The sequence below is a fragment of the Empidonax traillii genome, unplaced genomic scaffold, assembly GCF_003031625.1.
Source record: "Empidonax traillii isolate 1590-97213 ecotype Southwest subspecies unplaced genomic scaffold, ASM303162v1 scaffold1015:size517714, whole genome shotgun sequence".
Lineage (NCBI taxonomy): Eukaryota > Metazoa > Chordata > Aves > Passeriformes > Tyrannidae > Empidonax > Empidonax traillii.
In genome coordinates, this window is record NW_020956208.1 from 41,742 (window position 1) to 65,673 (window position 23,932).

Consider the following 23,932-nt stretch of genomic DNA (forward strand, 5'->3'; position numbering starts at 1 on the left):
CCGGGAGGAGCCGGGAAGGGCCGGGCCGGGCCGGGACAGCCCGAGAGGGACGGGACGGGTCGGGCCGGGCCGTGCGGGAGCGGCTCGGCGAGCCCCGGCGCCCGCAGGCAGCACCATGGCCGAGACGATCGTGAGTGCGGCCGGGGGAGGGGCGATGAGGCAGCAGATTCCTGCGGGGCCGGGACGGGGGCACCGGGACGGGGCCGGCGGTGCCCGCGCCGGGCAGAGCCCGCGGCGCCGCGGGACGGTCCCCCGTGGTTCTCCCACCGTGGTTTCCCCCTCCGTGGTTCTCCCCACGCGGTTCGGGGCCCGGACCCCCCCGGTGTCTCTGAGCCCCGGGCGAGGGCTCGGGGGGCTAAAGGGGGTGGAGAAGGGGCTGGTGGGGCCGGTGAAGGGCTCCCGGTCCCGTCCCGACGGCCTTGTGCCCGGGATGGAAGTTGGGAGAGTGGGAAGGGGTGACGGCGGGACACAGGCAGCTCCCCCGTGTCCCCCCCCCGCTTCCCTCGTGTCCTCCCTTGTCCCCCGTGTCCCCTCCCCACACTCGCCGCCCCCTGCCCGTGTCCTCGTGTCCCCCGGGAGTGGTTGAACGGCCCCTGTAGAGCAGCTCAAGCCCTGCCATTGCCCCTACACGCCCCGGGACAGCGGTATTTACCTTTGTCCCTTCCCTGCCTGCACCCGAAGGACTCCCCTGGCCTTTCCCTCCCCAAATCTGCCAGGTTTCCCGTCCTTGAGCTCAGGTTTTCCGGGAGCAGCCCAAGCCTCTCCCCTTCTCCTGACTACAAGGGCTCAGCCACGACCAGTGCAGTGCCCAGTAACACCAGTTGGGCCGGTGCCTGCACGAATAACCCCCCTTTGGGAGCTCTGATCCGCCCTCCTGCAGGTTTAATTCCAGCTCTGAGCTCAAAGAAGTGTTTTCCTTGGAGAAACTCCTGCCGAGGGCTCGGAGCATTGGGGTGATTCCATCCCTGTGCTCACAGACATCACCCCCTGCCTGGGTGTTCCCAGGCCCTTTGGAAGATGGGAACGGTGGGGAGGAGCAGGGGAACGTGGGGCTGGGGGCTCAGGGTGGGCTCTGTCCCCTCCCTGACCCGCTGTGCCCTCCCCCCCAGATCATCCGTGTGCAGTCGCCGGAGGGAGTGAAGAGAATCACGGCCACCAAGAGAGAGACAGTGGCCACGTTCCTCAAGAAGGTACCCCGGGGCCCCCTGTGCCTCCCCACGGGGTGGGGCAGGGCTCCCACTGCTTATCCCACGGGATTGAGGGAGATCTGGGCAGGGAACACGTCAGGGGGGCAGGCTGGGGGGGTGACTCAGCTGCTCAGTTTGCCCTGGAGGAGTGAGCAGCTCTCCATTTCATTCCCTCCTGGAACTCCTCTGGAACCTGGAACCCTCGGATTGGGGTTCCTTTGTTCTCCTTGTGGGAGGGAAGGGAATGGGAGCAGCCCAAAACCTGCTCTCTGTGAGTCATTTGCTTTGTTTGAAGCCCAGACCCAACAGCATTCCCTGACAGCATTCCCACATGGCCAGGAAAAATCCTGCTGGATTCCAGGGCTGGCTCAGGAACACCCACTGGAGGCTCTGAGCAGCCTCACCCAAGGGAAAAAAAAGCTCTCAGGATCTCTGGAGCCTGTGCAGAACAAGGAGCTGCTTTCCAGGGCTCAGGTTACCCGAGGCAGTGTGGAACAATGGCTGGAAAACACTTCCTGCCAGGACAGAGGGACCTGGAATGGCCTCTTGGTCTGGGGAAGGTTCTGTCCTCTGGCTGAGCTGAACACAAGGCCTGTGTGGGTTTATTTCCAGGGTTTGCTTGGAAGAGAAAAGGGGCAAATTTTCCCACCTGGGATCCGTGTTTTATCTTAATCCAGGTCTCTCCTACCTGTGCTGTGGATTGTTCACCCGGGGGTGGGATTGGTGTTTAGGGGGACAGCTGGAATTAGACAGGCATCAGATTGCTGCTTCCCTACAGGGAATTAACTTGGATCTGCTCCAGGGAAGCTCCAGAAGTGTGCAAGGAGTAAGGGACCGGATAATCCTCCCTGTCTCTCGTACCACATCCAGGAAAAAGCTCTAAAAAAGCGACTCTGGCTGTGCCCAGGGTAGAGTGGAGTCGGGAATCAACTCAAACCTGTTGTTAACGAGTTGTGGGATTTGTCTGCCCCAAAAATGGAGCTCTGTGGCCCGAGGAGCAGGAGCTGATCCCCGTGAAAGGGTCCCATTCACACGGATCACTCACTGCTGCAAATCACAGTGGAGCTGACAGGAAAAAAACCTGCTTTTCATGGCTTTGCTCATGTGACAGTTCTTTGTGGCTCATCACATTTGTCCTGGGGGCATTCCCTGTCCCCAAAGCCGCGGGGATTATTTTTATTATTAAAAATAAAGGCCACTGACTGAGGAGGAAAGTGGGGAAAAAGGGACAGAACAGCGGGAAGAGGTTGAGTGAAGCAACTGGTCAGTGGGAGCAGAGCTGAGGGGAAAAAGATCCACAGAGGTGGATTGAGGAATTCTGGTCCCAGGAGGATGGGAATGACTTGCTGGTGTGGCTGGAGCGAGAAAACAGGGAGAACTGGGATAGTGGAGAAGTTTCTCCCTGCAGTCCTGCAGTGCTTGCCTGGATTTAGATCAAACTCTGCAGTTGTGTTGTGTGAGGGAGAGCCACGTTCTGGTTGTTTAAATTCCTGTTTTAATCCATTGCTTTTGTTTCCAGGTGTTTCCTCCATGTCTGCCCATCATCCTGAGCTCAGAACTGTGCTGAATTCCTGCAGTAGGAGTTCCCTGGGATCAGCTCTGGCGCTGGGCTCCTTCCAGCCCTCAGGCACCTCACCCTTGTCCTCCTGCCCTGTCTTTCAGGTCGCCAAGGAATTTGGCTTCAGGAATAATGGCTTTTCCGTGTACACCAACAGGAACAGGACAGGGGAGATCACAGCAGCCCAGAACAAATCCCTCAACCTGCTCAAAATCAAGTGAGTCCCCACGGGAAGGGCTTGTCCAGCGTGGGGGGCTCTGTTTGGAGCTTCCAGAATGGGCAGCAGTGGGCAAAATCACACCCCATGTGCAGCGTGTCCCTGGAATGTGCCAGCTGGCAGCTGCCTTGGGAAGGCTGTGACTTGACCCACGCAGGATCCTCCTGGAGCTGTTGCCTCTCTCCATAGGCTCCTTTTGCCTTTTTCTCCATCTTTTCCCCTCAGCTGTGTCTCCTGATGGGTTTGCATTTGTTGTGGCAAATGAGCAGAGCAGCAGGAAGAGGTGGCTGATGGAGCAGGTTCCAACTGCCACCTGAGCTGGTCTGATTATAGTTTGGGACACATTCCATGCTCTCCCATGTTCCAGGAGGTTGGCTGGCTGTTGGGAAGCAGTTCCAGCTTCCCGGGTGCTGTTTCCCACCCCTCCCACTACCTGTGTGCTGTCTCCCACCCCTGCAGGCACGGGGATATGCTGTTCCTGTACCCCCTGAGCCCAGCTGGCTCCTCCTCAGAGACCATGGACACCTCTGTCTCCCAGAATTCCCGGCCTGGGGGTGCCCCCCAGGTGGTGGAGGATGAGATCGACCAGTACCTGATCAAGCAGGATGGGAAGATTTACCGGAACCGAGACCAGCAGCTGTGAGTGGGGGGGGGAGCTGTGTGTGTTCCTGCTGTATCCAGAGTTTGGAATGTCATGTCTGAGCCCAGCAGCCTGGGAATGTCCCGAGCAGGAGCACTCTGAGCCTTCAGATCCAACCACTCCTCATAAAGGGAAACACAGAAGCGAGGGGAATGAGTGGAAGTGTCCCATAACAGAGATGTGGAACTGAGACTTGGGTCTTTCCCTGCTTAGTTTTTTACTTCCCCTCCATCACGTGCCTTTCTGACCTTTGTGAAGTCAGGGAGCCCCTTTTGCTCACAAAAATGCACCAAAGCCCAACTTTCCAAAGCTCCTCTGTGCAAGAGGCTTTGGGAAACAAAGCAGCTTCTTTTTGTGTAAAAATAATACAACAATGGGTTAAAGCCACCCAAAATCTACACTGGTGCTGCTAAAACATCCTCTGGGTGGGTGATGGGGTTTTATTGCTCAGCATTAATGCCCCAGTTGGGTCCCAGTTGTGCCCTTGGGAGTGGAACCCTCTGGAAAGAGACTCCTGAAAGGGTTTGAGGGAAAATTTTAAAGGCAACCAGGAATTCTTGCTGAAACAGAATCATCTGCCCTCCCCTGTGGTGTTGTCCCCCATATGGTTTATCCTCAGTGCTGCAGGGACATTTGTGGAAAGTCCTCTCTGACCTTCCCAGGCTGACCATAAATGATGGGATGTCACATTATTGAAGCAATAAAGGCAAAACCCACCACTCTGTGGTCAAAACATTGTCTTGAACTCGCCCACACCTTTCAAGGAATCAATGAAGTTGTTCCTAGCAGGGAGCCAAAGCCCAGGGGTGGGTATTGAGGATAAAAGGAGATGTCTGGGCTTGTTCCTGGGTTTGGGAGGGTGGATCAATCTCAAGTGAAAGATGCTGAGTGCATTAGCGGCATTTAGGGCTCCTTTCTGTACATTATCTGCCACAAAACCTCCTTAAAATCAATCCTGCAACTAGATCCCATCCATTGTCTGCACACACCAACCTCCAGAGCCCTTCCTTTGGAAAGCAGCACTGACTGAGTGCTGGGGGGGAGTTTATTGTTAGTTTAGGGGTTTTTTTAAAGCAATCACCACAGAAGATGTTTTCCCCTCTAACTCTACCCAGCAGAGTTTATCTGCCTGATAAACACACACTTGGTTGTTCCAGCCCCTCCTCCAGTGCCTGATAAAGGATGAATGTTTTGGGTGGCTTTTTGTTAAAACCTGCCCCGCCACATGGCCTGGAAATTCTTTGAATTTGAAGGGTTTGAATTCTTTGGGACAGCAGATCCCCTTCCCAGGGACATAATAAGGGTTTGATCTTGACCTGAGACTCTCAGGTTTAAACTTCAACCTGGCCAAGATAATTCAAGTCCTCCAATTCATCAGGAACTGAAGTGACAGGACAAGGAGGGATGGGTTCAAACTCAAAGAGGGGAAATTTAGGTTAGATATTAGAAAAAAAATTCTCCCTGTGAGGGTGGGCAGGCCCTGGCACAGGTTGCCCAGAGAAGCTGTGGCTGCCCCACCCCTGGAAGTGTCCAAGGCCAGGTTGGACGGGGCTTGGAGCAACCTGGGCTGGTGGAAGGTGCAGGAGTTGGAACCGGACGATCTTTAAGGTCTCTTTGCACCCAGAGCATTCCATGATTCTCTGACCCCTCTGTAATATTCCCTGGGGAGGTGGAGAGAGTTGCTGAGGGCTCATGTAGATCTTCCACGCCAAAATTACTCAGGCAAGTCTTACAGTCTGATTTTTGCATTATTAAATGAGCTTTAACCCCCTTTCTCTCTCCCTCTGCCCAGGTGTCGTCACGGCCCCCTGGGTAAATGCGTTCACTGTGTCCCGCTCGAGGTAAGAGCCCCAGGAGGGTGCTACAAACTCACCCCAGTTTCTCCCAGCATGAACACTTTTCCTAGGAGTGGAACACTTTCCCAGGCCCGAATCCTGCTGTGCACTGCTGGCTCTGGGGTCACCAAAGCTCCAGGCCTTTGTGACCCCGGGTTTATCCTGGTTAAAGATGGTTTTCTGCGATAATGAGTTTAACAGAAAGTGCTTTAGAAGTGCTCCATTTTTCTTCCCTCTTCATTTTTTCCTGGATCTTCTTGTTTCATCCCCTCTCTCCTCTGTCCCAGCACTTCCCAATTGAACCACCTGGCACAGGTTACCCAGAGCAGCTGTTTCTGTTCCTGGATCCCTGGAAGTGTCCAAGGCCAGGTTGGACAGGGCTTGGAACAACCTGGGATCGTGGAAGGTGTCCCTGCCCATGGCAGGGGGGTGGGACTGGATGAACTTTAAGGTCCCTTCCAACCCAAACCATTCCATGATTTCATGATTATTCAGCTTGAAGCAGCTTTAGCCTCCAAACATGCTGGGCTGTGTAATCTATGGCAGGAAGCAGCAGCCACCCCTCCAAAGGGGATCCTGGCCATTCCAGGATGGCTGTTCCCCACTGCTGGGAGTGCTCTGGAAACCCTTGGCCATCCTGGAGCAGCTGGCTCCTTGTTTGCTGTTAGATATTGAAAGGAAAAGGCTCTTTGCCTCTGAGGCTCGTTCTGATTTGTGGAGCCAATCTGTTACCGGAGCAGGAGGCGACCATAAAACTCGCCGTTGTGAAGCTGCACTGTTTGTATCCCAGTAGTAGCTGCCTTGAAAATGAGCCTGAATTTCCTTGATTGCTTCCACATTGGTGGGGTTGACTCTGGAACATCCATTTGCTCAGTGATCAGGGTGTTATCAGACAGGTGCCTGACCCGCCTTTGCTCTGTGTGGTGTTTTTGGCAGCCGTTCGATGAGGATTATTTGAACCATCTGGAGCCTCCTGTGAAGCACATGTCATTCCATGCCTACATCAGGAAGCTGACTGGAGGGGCAGACAAGTAAGAAAAGCTCTGGGTTTAAGGGAATCTGGTTGTAGCTTCTTTTTTTCTTTTTAATGGAAGTACAGACAGATCTCAGGGTGGGACACGAGGATCGAGTGGCAAACTGAGGAGGAAGCAACGTGTTGCTTTTTATTTTAGGGGTTTTATTATTTCTAGTTTTCCTTTTTTTTCTGTGGCAATGTAATTACTTTCAGGAAACACTCCTGATTGGGGAAGAAGGCCAGATGGAAGAAAAGGGGTTTCCTAGTTACACCAAGCTCCAAGCCTAGTTCTCAAATTCCATGGACATAAGTTACACAGAGGTGTAATCTCCATACTGTTCTTAAATACCACTGGGATTTTTAAAATCTTTTTGGGAGATGCAGCCCAAGTCTGTGACACTTCCATTTGAAGGGAAGTTCCCTTTCCAGGAAGCCTCATAAACATGAAAGAAGCTCTGAACTGCCCGAGTGCTACAACCTGTTATTTCCCACATGCTCCATAAATTACTGCTCCAAAAGCGTTTGCTGTGGTAACAGCAGCCTTCTCTTTCCCCCCCTTTTCTGTTCCCCCCTCTCTCAGGGGGAAGTTTGTGGCCCTGGAGAACATCAGCTGTAAGATCAAGTCGGGGTGTGAGGGACACCCTCCCTGGCCAGAGGGGATCTGCACCAAGTGCCAGCCCAGCGCCATCACCCTCAACAGACAGGTGAGACGGAGCTCGTGGCACCTCACAGGGGCCTTGGCTTCCCTTTTGGGAGAGGTGACTTCCAGAACAGCCAGCCTTGAGCACAAAGCCTCCAGGGGTCAGGGAAACCCTGTCCAGCTTCTTCAGGCCTTGTGGAAAAGGGTTCAGAAATGTCCTGGGTCAGCAGTTTCCTCCCAGCATGGAGGGACTGAGCTGGCAGCACTAGTGATGAGCCCTACTGTTTTTCCTCAGGGGATCCAAAGGGCTACTCAGCTTCTTGTTTCCTCTAGAATTTCAGTGTCATTTTACCTGCAAAGGCTCTTGGGGTGAAGGTCCCCGTGGAGACCCCGATGTGCTGGGGGTGCTCAGCACATCCCACGCTCCAGCCCGTGGTGGGACCTGCCGGGCAGGGAGCAGTGCTGAGGGGTGGGAGCTGAGCAGAGGGCAGAGGGAGGGAGCCCCCAGTGCCCCCCACGCCTGCTGTGGCAGGATCCCGCTCCAGAGGGGTGGTGTGAGTCCTGGGAAGGCACCGGAGCCAGCGGAGGACGGCCTGACGCTTGAACTTTGTCAAACAGAAATACAGGCATGTTGACAACATCATGTTTGAGAACCACACAATTGCAGATCGCTTCCTAGACTTCTGGAGGAAGACAGGGAACCAGCATCTGGGATATCTGTACGGCCGGTACACGGAGCACAAAGACATCCCGCTGGGCATCCGGGCGGAGGTGGCGGCCATCTATGAACCCCCCCAGGTGAGCCCCACCTGCCCCCAGGGTCCCCTCGTGGTTGGGGGGCACAGAAACACCCGTTTCCAACTGCAGCTCCCCGAGGAAAACTGTCCTGAGCAGAAGATGGTAGGGTTTATGTCCTTAATGTCACCATCAGCTACTGCCACTGCAAGATTTTTAAACCCAGATTTGCTTTTTGTTGTTTTTTTCATATTATTATTTATATTATTTTTATTACATAATTATAATACATTATTATATTATGTTTATTTCATAATACTTATATATTTTATATTATATGTTTATTAATATATTCTTTTAAATATCTATTTATGTTTACATTATATGTTTTGCATTACTGTGTGTTCAAATTATTTAAATCCAGGGTGACTGTAAAAGTGGATTTCACTTTTCATCTTCCCTTGTTTCCTGGATTTCCGTGCTAGGAGAAAACAGTTGCAGCCCTTGTTTCAATTCCTTCCCAGCTCTCTGGGAAAACTTAAGCAGCTTAATTAGACAGAATGAAATCCAAATGATTTGAAGGCAGAACAGTGGAGAGGCTGAGGGTGAGCTGGGCTGGAATCCCCACTAGATGGGGCACGGCACCGCTTGGCTTCACACGGTCTGAGCCCTCCTCCTGTGCTTCCTTCACCCTGATGACTCCTGCAGCACTGCCAGAGTGAAATCCAACAGATTGCCAGTGAAGGGGGAACAAATGGATCCTTGGGCATGTGTGTGTGTGTGTGAGAGCAGAGTTGCAAGGGGAGGTCTCTGGGGTGACACCAGACTCTGCTGCCATGCTCTGCCTCACTCCCCACCGTGGTTGTGCTGGGTTTTTTTTCCCTGTTCTCTCTCACTAACAAGTGTCTCTCTGCTGCAGATCGGGACACAGAACAGCCTGGAGATCCTGGAGGATCCAAAAGCCGAGGTCGTGGATGAGATCGCGGCAAAGCTCGGCCTGAGGAAGGTCAGGATGTGCTGGATCTGGTGTGTCTGTGTGTGGCAGGGAAGGAAGTCAGCAGACCAAGACCTTTTGGGTCACCCAAATCTCACTTGAGTATCAGCAGCTTTGTTAGGTATCAAATAGACATCTTCAGGTATAAAACCCCAGACCGGAGGGTTTTCCTGAGCACAGGCCCCTCACGGGACAGTGCAGCTGCAGTCAGAGTTGTGAGGGACATCAAAGGCTGGAGCAAAGCAGGAGAAACACCCTTTTCCCTTTCTTTCCCCTCAGACAGGAGCCACTCCTGGGACCATCTCCCAGGAAAGTGCCAATTTGGCACAGATGGAGCTGGAGTTGCCTTCATGCTCCGTTTCCAGGAGCAGAGGCGCCCCTTGGATTTTGTTCCCCTCTGTGGGGTCTCTTGGTGCTGTAGAGAGTGAGTTGTGTGTTGGTTTAGGGGTGCAGGTCCCCCTCACTTCCTGCCAGTCATTCCATCAGGATCCACTGGTTTCCTGACATCCCCAAACCTGCACTGATATTTTCCGGTTTGGGAGAGCTGTTGGTATGGTGGGAATGCCAGGAATGGGATGTACACAAACAAGATTTGACTTGCTAAAGAAAACACGACTGGGAGAAGGCTCAGTGCAGACTGTAAACATCTGTGGGGAGGGCTTTGTTCTCCCAGATAAGATCTCACCCCTCGCCAGAGGCTGGAGCAAGACTTCTGTGTGTTTTATTTATTACCATGTTTTCCCTCCGCTTCTCCCATCAGATATTTTTAATCCACAGGATTTAACACGTCACCGAGTGCTGGCTGCAGGGTTTGGTCTGTCTGGGCTCTGCAGGGAGCTGTGCCTCGGGAGGGTTAATGCTGTGGGGGCTGGGATTGGCACAGGGACGGAGAGGGTTCACCCCGAGGTGTGTGTACACACGGCACACGCGTGTGGAAGGGATGCACGCTCCAGGGGTTATTGGTGTGTACATGCACACACCAGTGTGCAACCACAGAAAGCAGGAATGCGGTTTTTGGGTCGGGACAGACTCCAGTTTGGAATGAATCACACTCCAGTATGAGCTTCCTCCTAACCAGAGCCCGTGAGGTTCAAACTGGGATCATGTGAGAGGTTCAAACTGGGACCACGTGAGCTGCTCCGGGAGCTCCGTAGGAATTGCTTTCTGCTGGGGGGGGTGGGAGGCACAGAGGCCTCTTGCAGCCTCCAGATCTTTCCATGAAAAATACTCCATAGTGAAACACAACACTGCAGGTGCCCTGGCCAGCCAGCTGGCATGCTGCTGCTCCTGGAAATGGGATTCCAAGAGCCCAGCACAGCTGGGAGAGCCATTCCCTGCAGGCAGTGTGCACAGGGCCGAGGGGAGCCAAGAACATCGTGTCCCGTGAGCTCAAAATGTATAAGCTCTTCTGGTTTCCTTCTTGTTTCTTTTTTTTTTTTTTTTTGTCCTTTTTTTCCTTAAAGCAACGCTCTCCATCACCCTTTGTAGGTCGGCTGGATATTCACTGACCTGGTCTCTGAGGACACACGGAAAGGCACCGTTCGATACAGCAGGAACAAGGTGAGATCCAGGTGTGACCCAGCTCATTCCAGCTGCTCAGCCAGGGCAACCTGTGCCAGGGCCTCCCCACCCTTCCAGGGAAGGATTTCTTCCCATCTAACCTTGTCCTTTTTAGGTTTAATAAAACTCCATGGAGTGGAGGGAGTGGGGGGGTGTGAGGTGCAAACCCAGTGAGCCAGAGTGACTCAGAGGATGTTCCCATGGGCTGGGCTTTGTGACACATACGTGGCTCAAACTTCGACCTCCTCTGCTTCCCGTGGTTGTAAACCCAGTGATGTCCATATTTGGAAAGTGAAACTTCAGTTTAAAACAAAAAAAAAAAGGTGTGTAAATGTGGGTGGGACTCTGCGAGGGACAGTCCTGAGCCAGCTCAGGGCTGGGGAGCTGACAGGTCACATTCTTGTCCCAGGCTCTGCAGCAGCTTTCCACGAAAGCATGTTTTCCTGGGGTGTTGGTCGTTTTCCTTGGCTGCAGCCCAGGGAAATAGGTCTGGGCTACGTCACGCTGTCCTTTCGCTGACTGGAACTGCTGCTCTCCCCTCAGGACACGTATTACCTGAGTGCAGAGGAGTGCATCACAGCTGGCAACTTCCAGAACCAGCAGCCCAACATCTGTCGCCTCTCCCCAGATGGGCACTTTGGATCCAAGTTTGTCACGGTTGTGGCTACAGGTATAAACTGGCCCCACCTCTCTGGGTTACACCTGAATTACCTCTTGTTAGTAGAAGAATATGCCAAAAATCACACGCCCTGGTCCCCATCTGTCCTGTTGAACAAGGGTTTTACTCTATGCACTAAAATACTTTTTCATTTTTTGTTCTATCTTCTCTACAATTACTTACTCATTATTTATTTACCTTTTTTTTTTTTTTTTTTTTTTACTTTACAACTATGTAAAGAAACTTTTATGAGGCTCAGACCCACCTCTCTGATCCAGCAATCCCCCTCTGCCTGCAGCCAGGGCAATACCTGGGTCTTACTTCCCTGTTTCACATCTTTAAGCTCCACATTCTGTTGCCTGGAAGCATCACTGCAGAACCACAACAATCCAGATCCTTAAAGCTGTGGGTTGATTCCTCCTTCAGGAGGTTCAGGAGGGACCTTTATCTCCCTTGTGTCGCTGTCAGGGAAACCCTGACGTGGGGTTTCAAAACATAGTTTTTTGGCTGAAAGGAACAGAAGTGCCTGTAAAGTGCTTATGCTTAAAACCTCTGGATTTAGCCGTTTTTAGGGAGTCTCCAGAGGCACCGTGGATGGGCTGGGCTGGGCTGGGGGACACTGGCATGTGCTGGGAGGGCTGGAGTGTTCCCAGTTCACTCTGCTCTTCTCCACGGGATGACACATGTCTTCATTTAAACCTTCCCTGGAGCAGAATCGCTGAGTTCTGGGTCTGTTTAACACAATGAAAAACCCTCATGACTTCCAAATAACATCCAGTGTGAAAAGTGAAAGTGGGATGGGATATTGCCTGCCCTGAACCTGGCTTTGTAAGGCTTCCCGGGGCCCTTTTTCAGTGAAAAAGCTCTTTTTCAGTCAACAGGCCCATTCCTGTACATTCCAGACTGCTAAACACATCCATCTCTCATTAAAGATAGATCTGTGTCTCTCTCCTTTTTTATATATATATTTATTTCAGGGTTTTTTTTTTAAACAAGGTGTTTTACTGAGCAAACACACTTTGTTCAGGCCTTCCCCCCGTCCTGGTCTATGTTTAATTTCTAGGAGTGTTTGTTCTGGAGCAGTGAGTGATTGAGGTTACAGATCAAAGGGTAGAAAAGGAATATTTCCTCTTTGCTGTTCCAGCTAATTTCATTCTCCTATGTTCAATCAGCCCAGCAGGTTTCTATTTAAACACTTGAGTCCTTCCTTTTGTGCCACAGAAATGTATTTGGATAGTTTGCCTCAACTTTGCCTTTAAATCCTCTCCGTGGATTAATTCCTATCCCCTCCTGAATTCCTAGCTTTGGAAATAGCAATGTTTTCCTACCATCTGCCTCTATCCTCTCTTTCCAGTTGTATTCCAGTGACACATGACCTGATGTTGCTTACATTATCCAAAGGAAAGCGCCAAGCATGTGATCCCTCCACGAGCCAGGCTCTTAATTCCCACTTTCCATGTCAGATTTCCACCGAGCCATCCAGGACAGGCTGAGAAAACACTGTTAGGCCTGACATGACCAGGAGATCTGCAGCTCAGGGTTTCTTGGGAAGACTCTGCCTGGGTTTTGTTTGGAAAAGGAGGAGACACCTGCAAGGCAGTGGGAGGGTGATGCTGTCAGAGCCTCCGAAAGGGCAACTTCTCTCCTTGGAGCTCCCAGCAGAGCATTCCTGCTGTCCCCTGGGTCTGTGCTCTTGGGATAGCTCTGGAACTGTGTGTGACTAGAGAAATGTGCAGCTCAGAGGGAATTCTCGTCTAAAATTCTTCCTGTGCAGCAGCACCAGCAGTTTCATCCCAGTGTTTCTCATTGTTAGCAAGACCCCCGAGTCTAATTCATGGAGTCTTGGAATTGTTAAGGCTGGAAAAGAGCTCCAAACTCATCGAGTCCAACTTTAATGCTGCTCTCAGAGTTACACTGGGGAAATCACCCCCATGCAGGAATTTTCAGGAAGAATTTCTTCGTGAAAAGGGTTGTGACCTGCAGTCCCCATGCCTGGAGGTGTTCAGGGAATGACTGGATATGGCACTCAGTGCTCTGGGCGGGGTGACAAGGCGGGGATCGGGCATAAACGGACTCGATCTTGGAGCTCTTTTCCAACCTCTGGGATTTTTGACCACTCTCTCCTTCTCCAGGCGGTCCTGACAACCAGGTGCACTTCGAGGGGTACCAGGTGTCGAACCAGTGCATGGCCCTGGTGCGGGACGAGTGCCTGCTGCCCTGCCGGGACGCGCCCGAGCTGGGCTATGCCAAGGAGTCCAGCAGCGAGCAGTACGTGCCTGATGTCTTCTACAAGGTAAGGGCTGAGGGCCTGGGCAGCTCTGGGATGTGCCCCTGGATCCAACTCTGGTCCTGAGGAGCATCAGGGAACATGTGCACAACTGGAGCAGATCCAAAATACTCTCACTTCAGAGAATCATGGAGTGGTTTGGGTTGGAAGGGACATTAAAGCTCGTCTCATTCCATCCCCTGCCATGGGCAGGGACACCTTCCACCAGCCCAGGTTGCTCCAAGCCCCGTCCAACCTGGCCTTGGACACTTTCAGGGATGGGGCAGCCACAGCTTCTCTGGGCAACCTGTGCCAGGGCCTGCCCACCCTCACAGCCAAGAACTCCTTCCCGATATCCCATCTAACCCTGCCCTCTGGCAGTGGGAAGCCATTCTCTGTGTCCTGTCCCTCCATCCCTTGTCCCCAGTCCCTCTCCAGCTCTCCTGGAGCCCCTTTAGGCCCTGGCAGGGGCTCTCAGGTCTCCCTGGAGCCTTCTCTTCTCCAGGGGAACCCCCTCAGCTTGGCTCCAGAGCAGAGGGACTCCAGCCCTTGGAGCATCTCTAGGGCCTCCTCTGGACTCGCTCCAGCAGCTCCACATCCTTCCTGTGCTGAGGACTCTGGAGCTGGAGGGGGGTCCCAGGACTATTTGAGGTGTCACAGCTGGTCCCCACCTGCTGCCCTTTGGGTCTGTTGGTGATGGATGGAATGTCATTACTCCCTTGGCACTTGTTTCTGGAGACCCTCACCCCTCGTGTACCTGCAGGGCCGAGTCAGGAGCTGGGATCAGGCTCCCTGTGGGTGCCGATAGTGCTGCTGCTCCAGCGCGGGGCTGGTGGTGCCCTGTGGGCAGGGACAGAGGAATTAATTAATGGCTCTGCTCGCCAGCTAATTAGCCATCCATCACCCGTTAGTTATCTCCTCCTTGTCATGCCTGCTCCTGCTGCCTGTATTAAAGCTGTCCCTTAAGGAGCACGGGGTAAGGAAAGCTGCCTTCGTTTGGGATGACTGGAATGAGCGGATTGTGCACCAGCAACAGGAATGGAGCTGGTCAGGCTGTTCCTGCATGTCATGAAACTGGGACTGGGAAGTGCTGATTTCCCTGAGAGACCCCATCATCCACCCCTTAACACCGAAGGGCTGGCTTGGCTTGGCCCCCACCTGGAACAAGGAACACCTCTGGGATGAATCCAGTGCTGGAGAGGGAGGGTAGATGCAATCCCTGCCTCTCTTCCTTCTCGGAGCTGATAACCCGGGGCCGATTAATATCCAGCAGCGCTGGGGTGTGCAAAGGTTGGCCCCGAATGTGAGGGAAATGAGATCATCTCCTGGCGTGCCCTGATCCCGCTCCGGAGGAGCCCGGGCTGTGCCACACTCGGGCGCATTGCAGGAGGTCCCACAGGTCTGTGTCCCACATGTGGGCCACCCGGGGTGCTGGGAGCAGCAGGAAGCCGGTGGGTGTTCCCAGCAGGGCTTCACTCCCCTCCGTAATCTGAAGCAGGGAGATAAACAGAATGGGAACGGATGGCTCCAGCCTTCTGTGGAAATTTCCATGAACCACTGATTCACCAGATCGGGCTGCAGCTGATTTCAGGTTTTAGAACTTCTCTCCCCAGTTGCCCTTTTCATGGAGTGCTCAAGGATGGCTCTGCTGGGTGGGATTATCCCTCAGCCTTAAACGGGTTTGGCTCTAGGACCCCTTGATTTTTTCCTAATGTTCTCAAATCTATGTAAAGCTCAGTCACTCCTGGCTTGGGAAACCTTTGGGGTCCCATTAAATGGGCAAGGTTTGGGGTCAGAGACACGACCTCATCTGTCTTGGGCTGGTGACAACAGCCCTGTCCAAGCCTTGGTGAACTGCAGGAGGAGGAGGAATCCAGCAGCACAGGATGGAATCTTTGGGATCCAGTGCCCTGCTCCCCCTTTGTCCCCAGTCCATGATGGTTCCCCTCTGCCCACCCCCCAGCCAGTTTTGGGGAGAAAGCTGCACTTTGGAGTAGTTGTTTTCCCTCGACTGTGCAGCCATCGCTGGTCTGGGGAAAAGTCCATGTGTATTCCCATACAATATCCATCTGAAAAGCCCTTCAGGATGAAAGGAGCTCTACAAATTAATTCTAATTGAATGAGGACCAGGAGGCCGATATTTGTGAGTGTGGATGTATTTATAGAACAGCCAGATGTGAGGCAGGATCCAGGGAACTCGGGTCCACAGCAAGGCCAGTGGATTCACCTCCGGCTTCCGAATGGGAAAAGGTGCTGCTTTTCTTCCATGGAAATGAGGAAGCTGAAGGCACTGGCGTTGTCCTGCAGTTTTTCCGAGCCTCCAGCTGTGTGATTTCTGTATTTCTTTACCATTCTCTTTACGTTGGCCCCTCGCCTGCTGCTCCAAGGAGCCACCCCTGTGGAATTGGCTTTGGACACACAGTTGTTGCTCTCCTGGCTTGGGAAGGACAGAGCTTTGCTCCAGCGTGGGAGTCGAGGGTTTTGGGGACTGTGAGTACAAGTTACCGTACTCTGAAGTGCCTCCCCAGGTAAAATTAGCCAGGAGGAAGGACACATCCCTCCTCCAGCCTCCTGGGGTGCCTGGGAAGCATCACAGTGCGGCGCTTCCAGCTGGAACGTTTCACAGCCAGCACGTGCTGCTTGGAGAGCTCAACACACGGGACTCGTCAAGGACTCGATGTTGTCAAGACACAGGTCAGGGTAAAGACTCTGTGAGTGAAGATGATGATGTTGCAACAGCCACTTCACCCAGGCTCTCAGCTGGATGAGGGTGAGCCCGTCTGAATGTTCCATACAAGCGTTTTCTGTCCTGTCTTCTGCCCTCGAGCAGCCTCCTCGGTCCACCTGGTTCTGGAAAACAGCTGGATTGATTTGGAGTTCCCTGAGAATGTACCTTGGGTTGATTATTCAGCGCTGTGCGTCAGCTGGAGGGATCCCTCCCTGCCTGCACCCTGTTGTCCCTGCTGTCCCCTCCTCCCAGTCTTCCAGCCCAGAAACTCTGGCATTGCTGGACTGCTCCACCAGTGGGGAAAGAGATTCCTGTGTTTTACAGACCATTTAAAACCCTTGGATAATTGGATTTGGGGGCTGGCTGGCTTTGTCTCTTATCGCTGGTATTTGTGGCAGCTCAAACGTGACGATGTCATCGTCATCCTCGCAGTGAATTACATTTTACAGCTGCCTTAACGTCCTGCAGAGTTTCTTTGGGACGGTTTCATATTCCCCCAGCGTTTCTTTGGGATGGTTTAATATCCCCCCAGAGTTTCTTTGGGATGCTGTAAGACAAAAGCCCTTTACAAGTATTGTGCAAGAGCCCTTTGCCCTCGAGTCCCACGCGTGCTCTGAGCCCTGGCCTGGCACCAGTTACACGTGTCCCATCCCGCCCTGGAACCACCCCAAGCCAGGGCCCCGCTTTTATGAGAGCCCAGTGGGACCTCTGAGCCAGGCTGTCCTTCCATGGCACTGGAAATCCTCTTCCCAGGGAGAGCCAGGCTGCAGGGAGTGTTCACTAGCGGGGAAGGACTTCCCTGGCTGCCCTCCCACCACGAGCTGCCTTAGCCTTAAATGTCCTGGCTGCTCCGGGGAGCAGGATGCTGGATTAGCTCGCCAGGAGTCTCTTGGGAAGGGTTTCAGCTCTCCCTGACCTGTCACTTGCCCTTGGAGAAGTCTCCTTGTGCCTCCACCGCGCTCTCCGTGTGAGGGGCAGGATCCCCCAGCAAGGAGCTGGGAAGCGGCAGGGGGAAGAGCAAGGCTGGGATTTATTCACACGTGGGGAGGACAGACGGCTGCTGAGCTGCACCGTGCCTTCAGCGAGGGAGCGGGTCGGGAATGACGGCGTGGGATGTGGGATGCTCACAGCCTGGGATGCTGACGGCGTGGGATGCTCACGGCTGTCGAGCCCCGGGACACGGATCCGGAGCCTCCCTGCTGGCTGACACCCGCCCAGGCTCCTCGCTTGGCTGCTCCCCTCACCTTCTGTGGATAATCCCGAGGCCACCCGGCAGCCTGTCCGTCCCGCCAAGGTGTGTGACACCGGCTGTGCTCCCACCCTTTGCCCTGTTCATCCCCATCCCTGTGCAGCTCCTGCCTCCAGACAGTGGTTTGGAAGGTTCTAATCCAGCCCTGATGCAATCTCCACCAGGATAACTCATTGTCCAGACCTTGCTGATGGATTTTTGGCCAGGAGCCAAATACTTGTGGCTCCGTTAACCCCTTCCTTGGCTCCCTTTGGAACGGGTGCCACTGGGCTTTGGGGGGCTCAGGCTGCAGCAATAACAGGGTGCTGGTGGGGTCCTGGTGATGCCAAGTTCAGGATAAGGATCTTTCTCCCAGCTTGATGTTCTTTAAGGCCTTTAAGACATAGTTAAAGGATCCGTGGGGGTGGGAGAGGAATGTCAGTGTTTGGGGGAGCTGTTCTGTCAGGACTGGGACACGTCCTCGGCTCGGGGGGAGCGAGGTCCCAGTCTGTGGATGTCTTGGAGGCCTCAGCAGCGTGCCGTGAAAAAGCAGGCATTTAACGTGGAAATCCCCAGAGGGGCAGATTAAAGCCAACAGGTGCTGGAAAAATGTTTCTGCATATTAGAACTTAATTAGATTGGAAAATGAATTCCAGATGGGCTAATTATGCGTGAGTTGTTGCAGGTCCCTTCTTGCAGGGGCAGGATTGTGTTTGGGAAGTTGATTGGATCTGATTCGTGCCTCTTGTGGTATCACCGAGATCTAGGAACAAGTTGGCTCTGGGGTCCTGTGATCTCCCAAAAAAAGGCTCCACAGCTCCTCCTGCTCCTGTCAGAGCAAGAGAGATCTGAGGCCAGGAGCTCCCAACAACCTGTCATGTGTGAGGAGCAGAGATCCTTATCAGAACTGCTTTTCAAAGGAGCTTCAAAGACTGGAAGGGAGATTTTTTTTTTACAGAGGGAACAGTTCCTGGGGACAGGGGGTGCTCGGGGAGGGGGTCGGGAAGCGGGGCTGTGCCTGGAGGGGAGCAGCGTGCTGGAGCCTGCTGGGGCGAGGCCTGACTGGGAGCACTGGGAGAGCGGGACGGTGCTGGCTGCTGCTCCGCATAGTTGTGCTGTGTAAACACCAGGGAGAGTGGGGGAGTGGTGTTCTCCAGGAGAAAAATGGCAGGGAGAAAGGGGAGGGAGAAGGGAGGGAGTCAGCAGCTTGTCCCTGCATGGTGCTCCCTGGCTCAGCCCGAGGAATGCTGCTCCCATCCCACTGGAGATGCACTGGAGGAATGGGACTCGCAGCCTCCTGGGATGACACCTCTGGTCTGGCTCCAGCCACTGAGTCCATGGAAACTCCAATACAGACTCCCTGACTGGGAATTATGGGCATATGATTTATGTGGGGCTCAATGAATGATTTATACCACGTTAAGTGAAGATTTAGGTAGAAAACACAACCCCCTCGTACGGAATCTTTAATGAAAAGTGTCAGTTCTCCGGGATTTATTTCCGAAGCGCCGTTTGAACTCGGCGTGTTTGACATCAATCACGTCTAATTGTCAGGTTATGATTAATGAACATATGCTGGCCGTTTGTCTCCCTAATTAAACTTTATGTTCCCTTCGTCTGGCAAAGCAAAACAAGTTTACGCCGTGGGATGTGCTTGGTTCCAAGGGTCTGGGCCTGGGAAAGTGCCTGGATTCCTGATTCCCAGGTGAAGAGCTGGATGAGGGACTCCTGGATTTGCAGAAAGGCAGGTTTGCCTCGGCCAAGGAGGCAGATGTGGCCTGTCTCTCCTTTTTTAGACAGAGCTGCTGCTTAAATGGCATTTAGAATCATGGAATCATAGGATATCTGGAGCTGGAAGAGTCATCAAGTCCAACAAGCCCAAGAATCACACCTTGATTTACACTCCTTAGATAATTCCAGGTCCCTCTCCGGTGGGAGACAAGCCCAAGGTGGTTTGTGACCACACACTCCCTGGGCTCACGAGGAAACACCGATCCTGTTTCCTGATTCCAGACATCCTGGAATTACAGAGATCTCCAGCCCCCGGGAGCTTCAGGGAGTTGAGCAGCCCTGCACCACCCAGCCGGGTTCTTTTCCACCCTCAGTGATCTGCCAAAGCTCAGGATCCTGGGTGGGCATTTCCAGGGCATGATCCCTTGGGCTTCACACCACTTCCATGCTCAGGAATAATCCGGCTCTTCCTCTTTCAGGACATAGACAAGTTTGGGAACGAGATCACCCAGCTGGCTCGCCCACTGCCGGTCGAGTACCTCATCATAGACGTGAGTATTCCGTAGTGTTTGCTTCCCATGGGAGAGGGTCATGGCACAGCAAACCCTTCACCCACCTCTAAAATCCCCACTGGAGGTGATTCCTGGGATATCCTCCTCTTCCCATTGCTGCCAGGCGTTCCAAGCAGGGAGGTGGCTGCCCTGCTCCGAGGGGCCGGTGAGGTGCCAGGGAACACTCTTGCTTCCCAGGAAGGCATTCCTGGTGCTTCCCAGGAAAGGCACTGCCTGGTGCCTTATCACAGCTTCACCCTGGCAGGGAGCCACACGGCCAGGGAGCAGCTGCCCCCGGATCCGTGTGCAAGGCTCTGCCTACGGAAGGAGCTCCAGCTGCTTGTCTCAGAGCAGCAGTTAGGGATCCATCTCCTTCAAGTGACTCAGCAGGTTGTCCAGAAATGCCTTTTCTAGGAAGAGGGAATTCTCTCTCTGGCACGGTTTGGCCGGAGCGGAGCTGCTGCCAGGCACGGCACGGCTCAGCCCTGGGGCTGGGAAGCAAACTTACGGCATGGAAGGTGGGAAAGCAAATAATTGGGATGACAGATGATACTGCTGGAGCTGGAGGTGGTGCCAACAACGATTAAATCCACCCGGAGCAACTGCTCTGCTCCAGCTGCCCCTGGCACAGGCAGCCAGAGCTCAGGGATTCCTGCAGGAGTGAAGGCACCTGTTCCTGGGATACCTGAGCTGTCACTGGGATGAAAACAGAGGGATAGAACATGCATTAGGATGCCCTCAGGATGCCCCCCAGCACAGCTGTGCCAGGATCACTGTATCCCAGTAACCTGTGCAGAGAGGGATGGTCTCCATAGCATCTGTCAGGACCAAGCTCCATCTATGATGTCCCTCCAGTTTCCGTAGGAACAAGGCTGCTTGGGAGCCAAGAGGATGTGCTGGTGGGATATCACTTGAAATTGAATTAAAAGCCATCAGATCCCTGCCGGATCCGTCACTTTTGGCTGAGCTGGGATCATGGCCGTGGCTGCTCCTGGCTAGCCTTGGTTCCCATATCCCACTGGCCTCTGATCATCCTTCCTTGGATTTTTTTCTCTTCTTTAGATTACTACAACTTTCCCCAAGGATCCAGTCTACACTTTTTCTATTTCTCAAAATCCATTCCCCATCGAGAACCGCGATGTGCTGGGAGAAACTCAGGTGAGGATTGATTCCTGACGGAGCCGCTTCCACAGGGACGGGCTCTGCCTCCCTTGTGCTCACTGACATCTGCAGAGGGACAGCTGTGCCCTCAAGTCACCTCTTCCCAGTGCAGCTGCCAAACTCCTTCCTGCACAGAGCAGTGTCTGCATGCCAATGCCGATTGCCAGCCGTGTTCCCGACGGCTCCATGATGGGATCAGGGCTCCCTGTGCCTCCCAGGCAGCACCAGGGGGACTGAGGGGCTCCAGCCCCACAGAGACACCACAGACTCGCTTCTCCCCACAGACAGGAAAAGGTCTGGGATCTGTTCTGCTCCCAGAGCGCTGCCTTCTCTTCCTAGTTGGAATTTTAAAGCACAGGGTGCTCTTTCTGCAAGAGACTGGGGCAAAAGATGGGGAGGAAGGGGCTGCTCCATCCCCCTCTGCCCCTTTTCCATAGGGACAGGGCTGGAGTTGCCTGGCCACACTCAGCACCTCCTGGATCTGCAATCGACTCTATGTGCACTGAGGTTGGTCAGGAAAAGCTGGTGTGGGTGCAGAGATCCTTTTCCCTGGAAGTTGTTAGCTGGAATTCAATCAGCCAGCCTGGGATCTGATTTTGGGATCATCCCTGCACATTGCAGTCGATGCCAGGAGGCGCCAGAAATGTCTGGTAGCGGATCCAAATAGGGAGTGACTTTTCTTCCTTACTGTCCCCTCTCTCCAGGACTTCCACAGCTTGGCCACGTACCTGTCCCAGAACACATCCTCCATTTTCCTAGACATCATTTCTGATTTCCATCTGCTCCTCTTCCTGGTCACAAATGAGGTCATGCCTCTGCGGGTATGTAATGGGGCAGGGAGGGTCCTGTCCCTATCCATCCCCCCATCCCAGCTCCCTCAGGTCGGGAGGGGTGACCATTCCTGCCATCCCGTGTCCCTGGGTGGGTCCTATTGCTGTCTTTTCCAGATGAACTGTTGGGAGAAGGTTAAAAAAGTTTTAAAACCCTTTTAAAGCCCCCGAGCTGTTGGGAGCACTGAGGGGGGGTTGGTTGTCCACATGATTCCGGAGCCAATTTGGCTGCGGCTCCCAGAGCTGGAAACGAATTAAAAATTATCTCAGAATGAGGAATTCTGTGGGAACAACAACGAGAGCAGAGCCCCCAGCCCTTGGTGGGGCCAGGGGTGTCCTGGCAGTGCAGCTCTGCTGCCCTGGGCCGGGCACTGCAGGCCTGGCGGCTGCCCCGGCACCGCCGGAGCTTCCCGGTGGGATCCAGCTGGGCCGTGTTGGCCGGAGGCTGCGCATGTGTGAGGCAGTTGGGATGACCCTGGGCAGCTGGAGATCGGGATGGGGACAGGGATGGGGGCTGGAGTGCTCTGGCATGGAGGATTTGCCCCTCTGGAAGTCAGGATTGCTATGCAGCACCGGCACACTATCCCAAAGCAGTAGGTGATACATCCTTGAAGCAGAGGAACGGAATCTTCTGGGATGTGGGGGTCTGTCTGACTGCTGGGGGGAGCAGAGGGATAAGCTGGGGCACCCCAAGGATCTCAGGAGGGGGGGAACAGCTGAGGCTCAGGGTCCTGCCTTGCTGTGCTAGGGAAGAAGGGCACATCCCTGGTCACAGCGCCCAGTGGCACACTGGAGGGCTCACAGTGCTCATTTCCCTCTTGTGGCTTCCAGGACAGCATCAGCTTGTTGCTGGAAGCCGTGAGGACCAAAAATGAGGAGCTTGCACAGACCTGGAAGAAATCCGAGCAGTGGGCGACCATCGAGCAGCTCTGCAGTAAGAGGGGGGTCCCTGCGGCATGGGGGGGGTCTCTTGTCCCCTGTCAGACCTGGCTGGGGGCTGTGTGGTGCTGTTCCCAGGCCCCTAAAGAGGCTGCTGGAGGCTCAGGGGGAGGAAAGCTGTTGGTCGGTCATGGAATCATGGAATGGTTTGGGTGGGAAGGGACCCCCTGGAACACTCTCGGGGCTGGGACTGGAGGGTGCTGCAGGGTGGGCAGGGCTGTGCCGCGGGATCCCAGCGCTGCCCCCCGGGCTCTCTCCGCAGGCACGGTGGGTGTCCCGCTCTCGGGAATACAGGAATACGGCGCCATGGGGGGCTCGTCGCACGCCGTGGCCGCAGCCATGTGGCCCTGCCAGCACTGCACCTTCATGAACCAGCCGGGCACGGACCACTGCGAGATGTGCAGCCTGCCCCGTTCCTAGCCCCGCTCCCGCCCCGAGCCTCCCCGGAGCAGCCGGCGCGGCGCTTGTCCCTCCCCTTCCTCCCTTCAGCTTCCAGCTCCGGCTGCTGGGTGGCTCCAGCCCCCCAGTTACTCCTCGCTCCCTTTCGGGGGCCATCCCGGAGCTGCTTGGTGCTCCCAGCCCGGAGAACTGACGCTTCTCCTTAGCCCATGCCCCGGGCTGGCCCCCCACCACCCCCACCGCTGCCAGCCTGCCAGGGGGACCCAGGAGGCTCGGGGGGGTGTCCGTGCCCACTTCCCTCCTGAGGGGATGGGGAGGCTTTGACTTCTCCCTGCCTGCAGCTTTGCTCCCGTTCCCTGCCCGTGTGGGTGCCCGGATCCCAAGAGCTCTGCCACCGACTCGCCCCAGTGGGGTTGGCAGGTGGCTTTGATGTTCCCGGAGCAGGACGGGACACCGGGCACGGGGTGAGCACCTGCCAGCTCTCAGCTTGGCACCCCGTGGGGACTGCAGGAGGGGTGTCCCCTCCGGGTGCTTTGTCACCCCACGGAGCACGGGTGGGCTCCCAGGGAAGGGGTGACGGGACAGCCACGTAACCTGGGCACCCACCTCACCTCCGGCGTGTCCCGGGAGCTGGTGCCTTCCTTCCCCCGTGCCCTCGTCCCTCCGGAGCGTGTCCTGGCCGGACTTGGGACTCAGGGCTCTTGCCCCCCACCCTCTCTTTAGCCCCTGGCTGGAGCTGCCCGGGCACAGGTGGATGATGGAGGTGCCTGTCCTAGAGCCCCCCTGCCCTGTGTCTGCAGCTGGGGTTCAATCCCGGGGCACTGGGATTGTATCCCATCATGGGAGGGGGGCTGGAGACCCCATCCTGCTCCAGGACAGGGTGTCCCAGTGTCCAGCAGGGCAGGGACCCTCTGGCCCCCCCGCCCCTCGCTGGGGCTCTCCGAAGGCTTCATCCCAAGGCCCGGCTCTGGGCTGCGGTTGCTTTTCCCTGGGTGTGCTGGGGTTTGGGGGTGCAGTGCTGGGGGGGGCCCGGGCCCGGGGGCTGCGAGTAACGTGGAAT

At 54.7% G+C, this 23,932-nt stretch overlaps 1 protein-coding gene across 1 annotated transcript; it reads left to right on the forward strand.

Annotated features, from left to right (window-relative positions):
* Positions 1-23,919, forward strand: NPLOC4 (NPL4 homolog, ubiquitin recognition factor). Its single transcript, XM_027904158.1, has 17 exons — positions 1-130; positions 1,110-1,190; positions 2,850-2,962; positions 3,422-3,601; positions 5,395-5,443; positions 6,374-6,468; positions 7,033-7,156; positions 7,711-7,890; positions 8,747-8,833; positions 10,310-10,381; positions 10,925-11,051; positions 13,172-13,332; positions 19,472-19,543; positions 20,606-20,701; positions 21,409-21,525; positions 22,366-22,468; positions 22,736-23,919. The coding sequence occupies exons 1-17, from the start codon at positions 116-118 to the stop codon at positions 22,891-22,893; spliced, it is 1,830 nt and encodes a 609-aa protein (XP_027759959.1). The 5' UTR covers positions 1-115; the 3' UTR covers positions 22,894-23,919.
* The last annotated feature ends 13 nt before the right edge of the window (positions 23,920-23,932 follow it).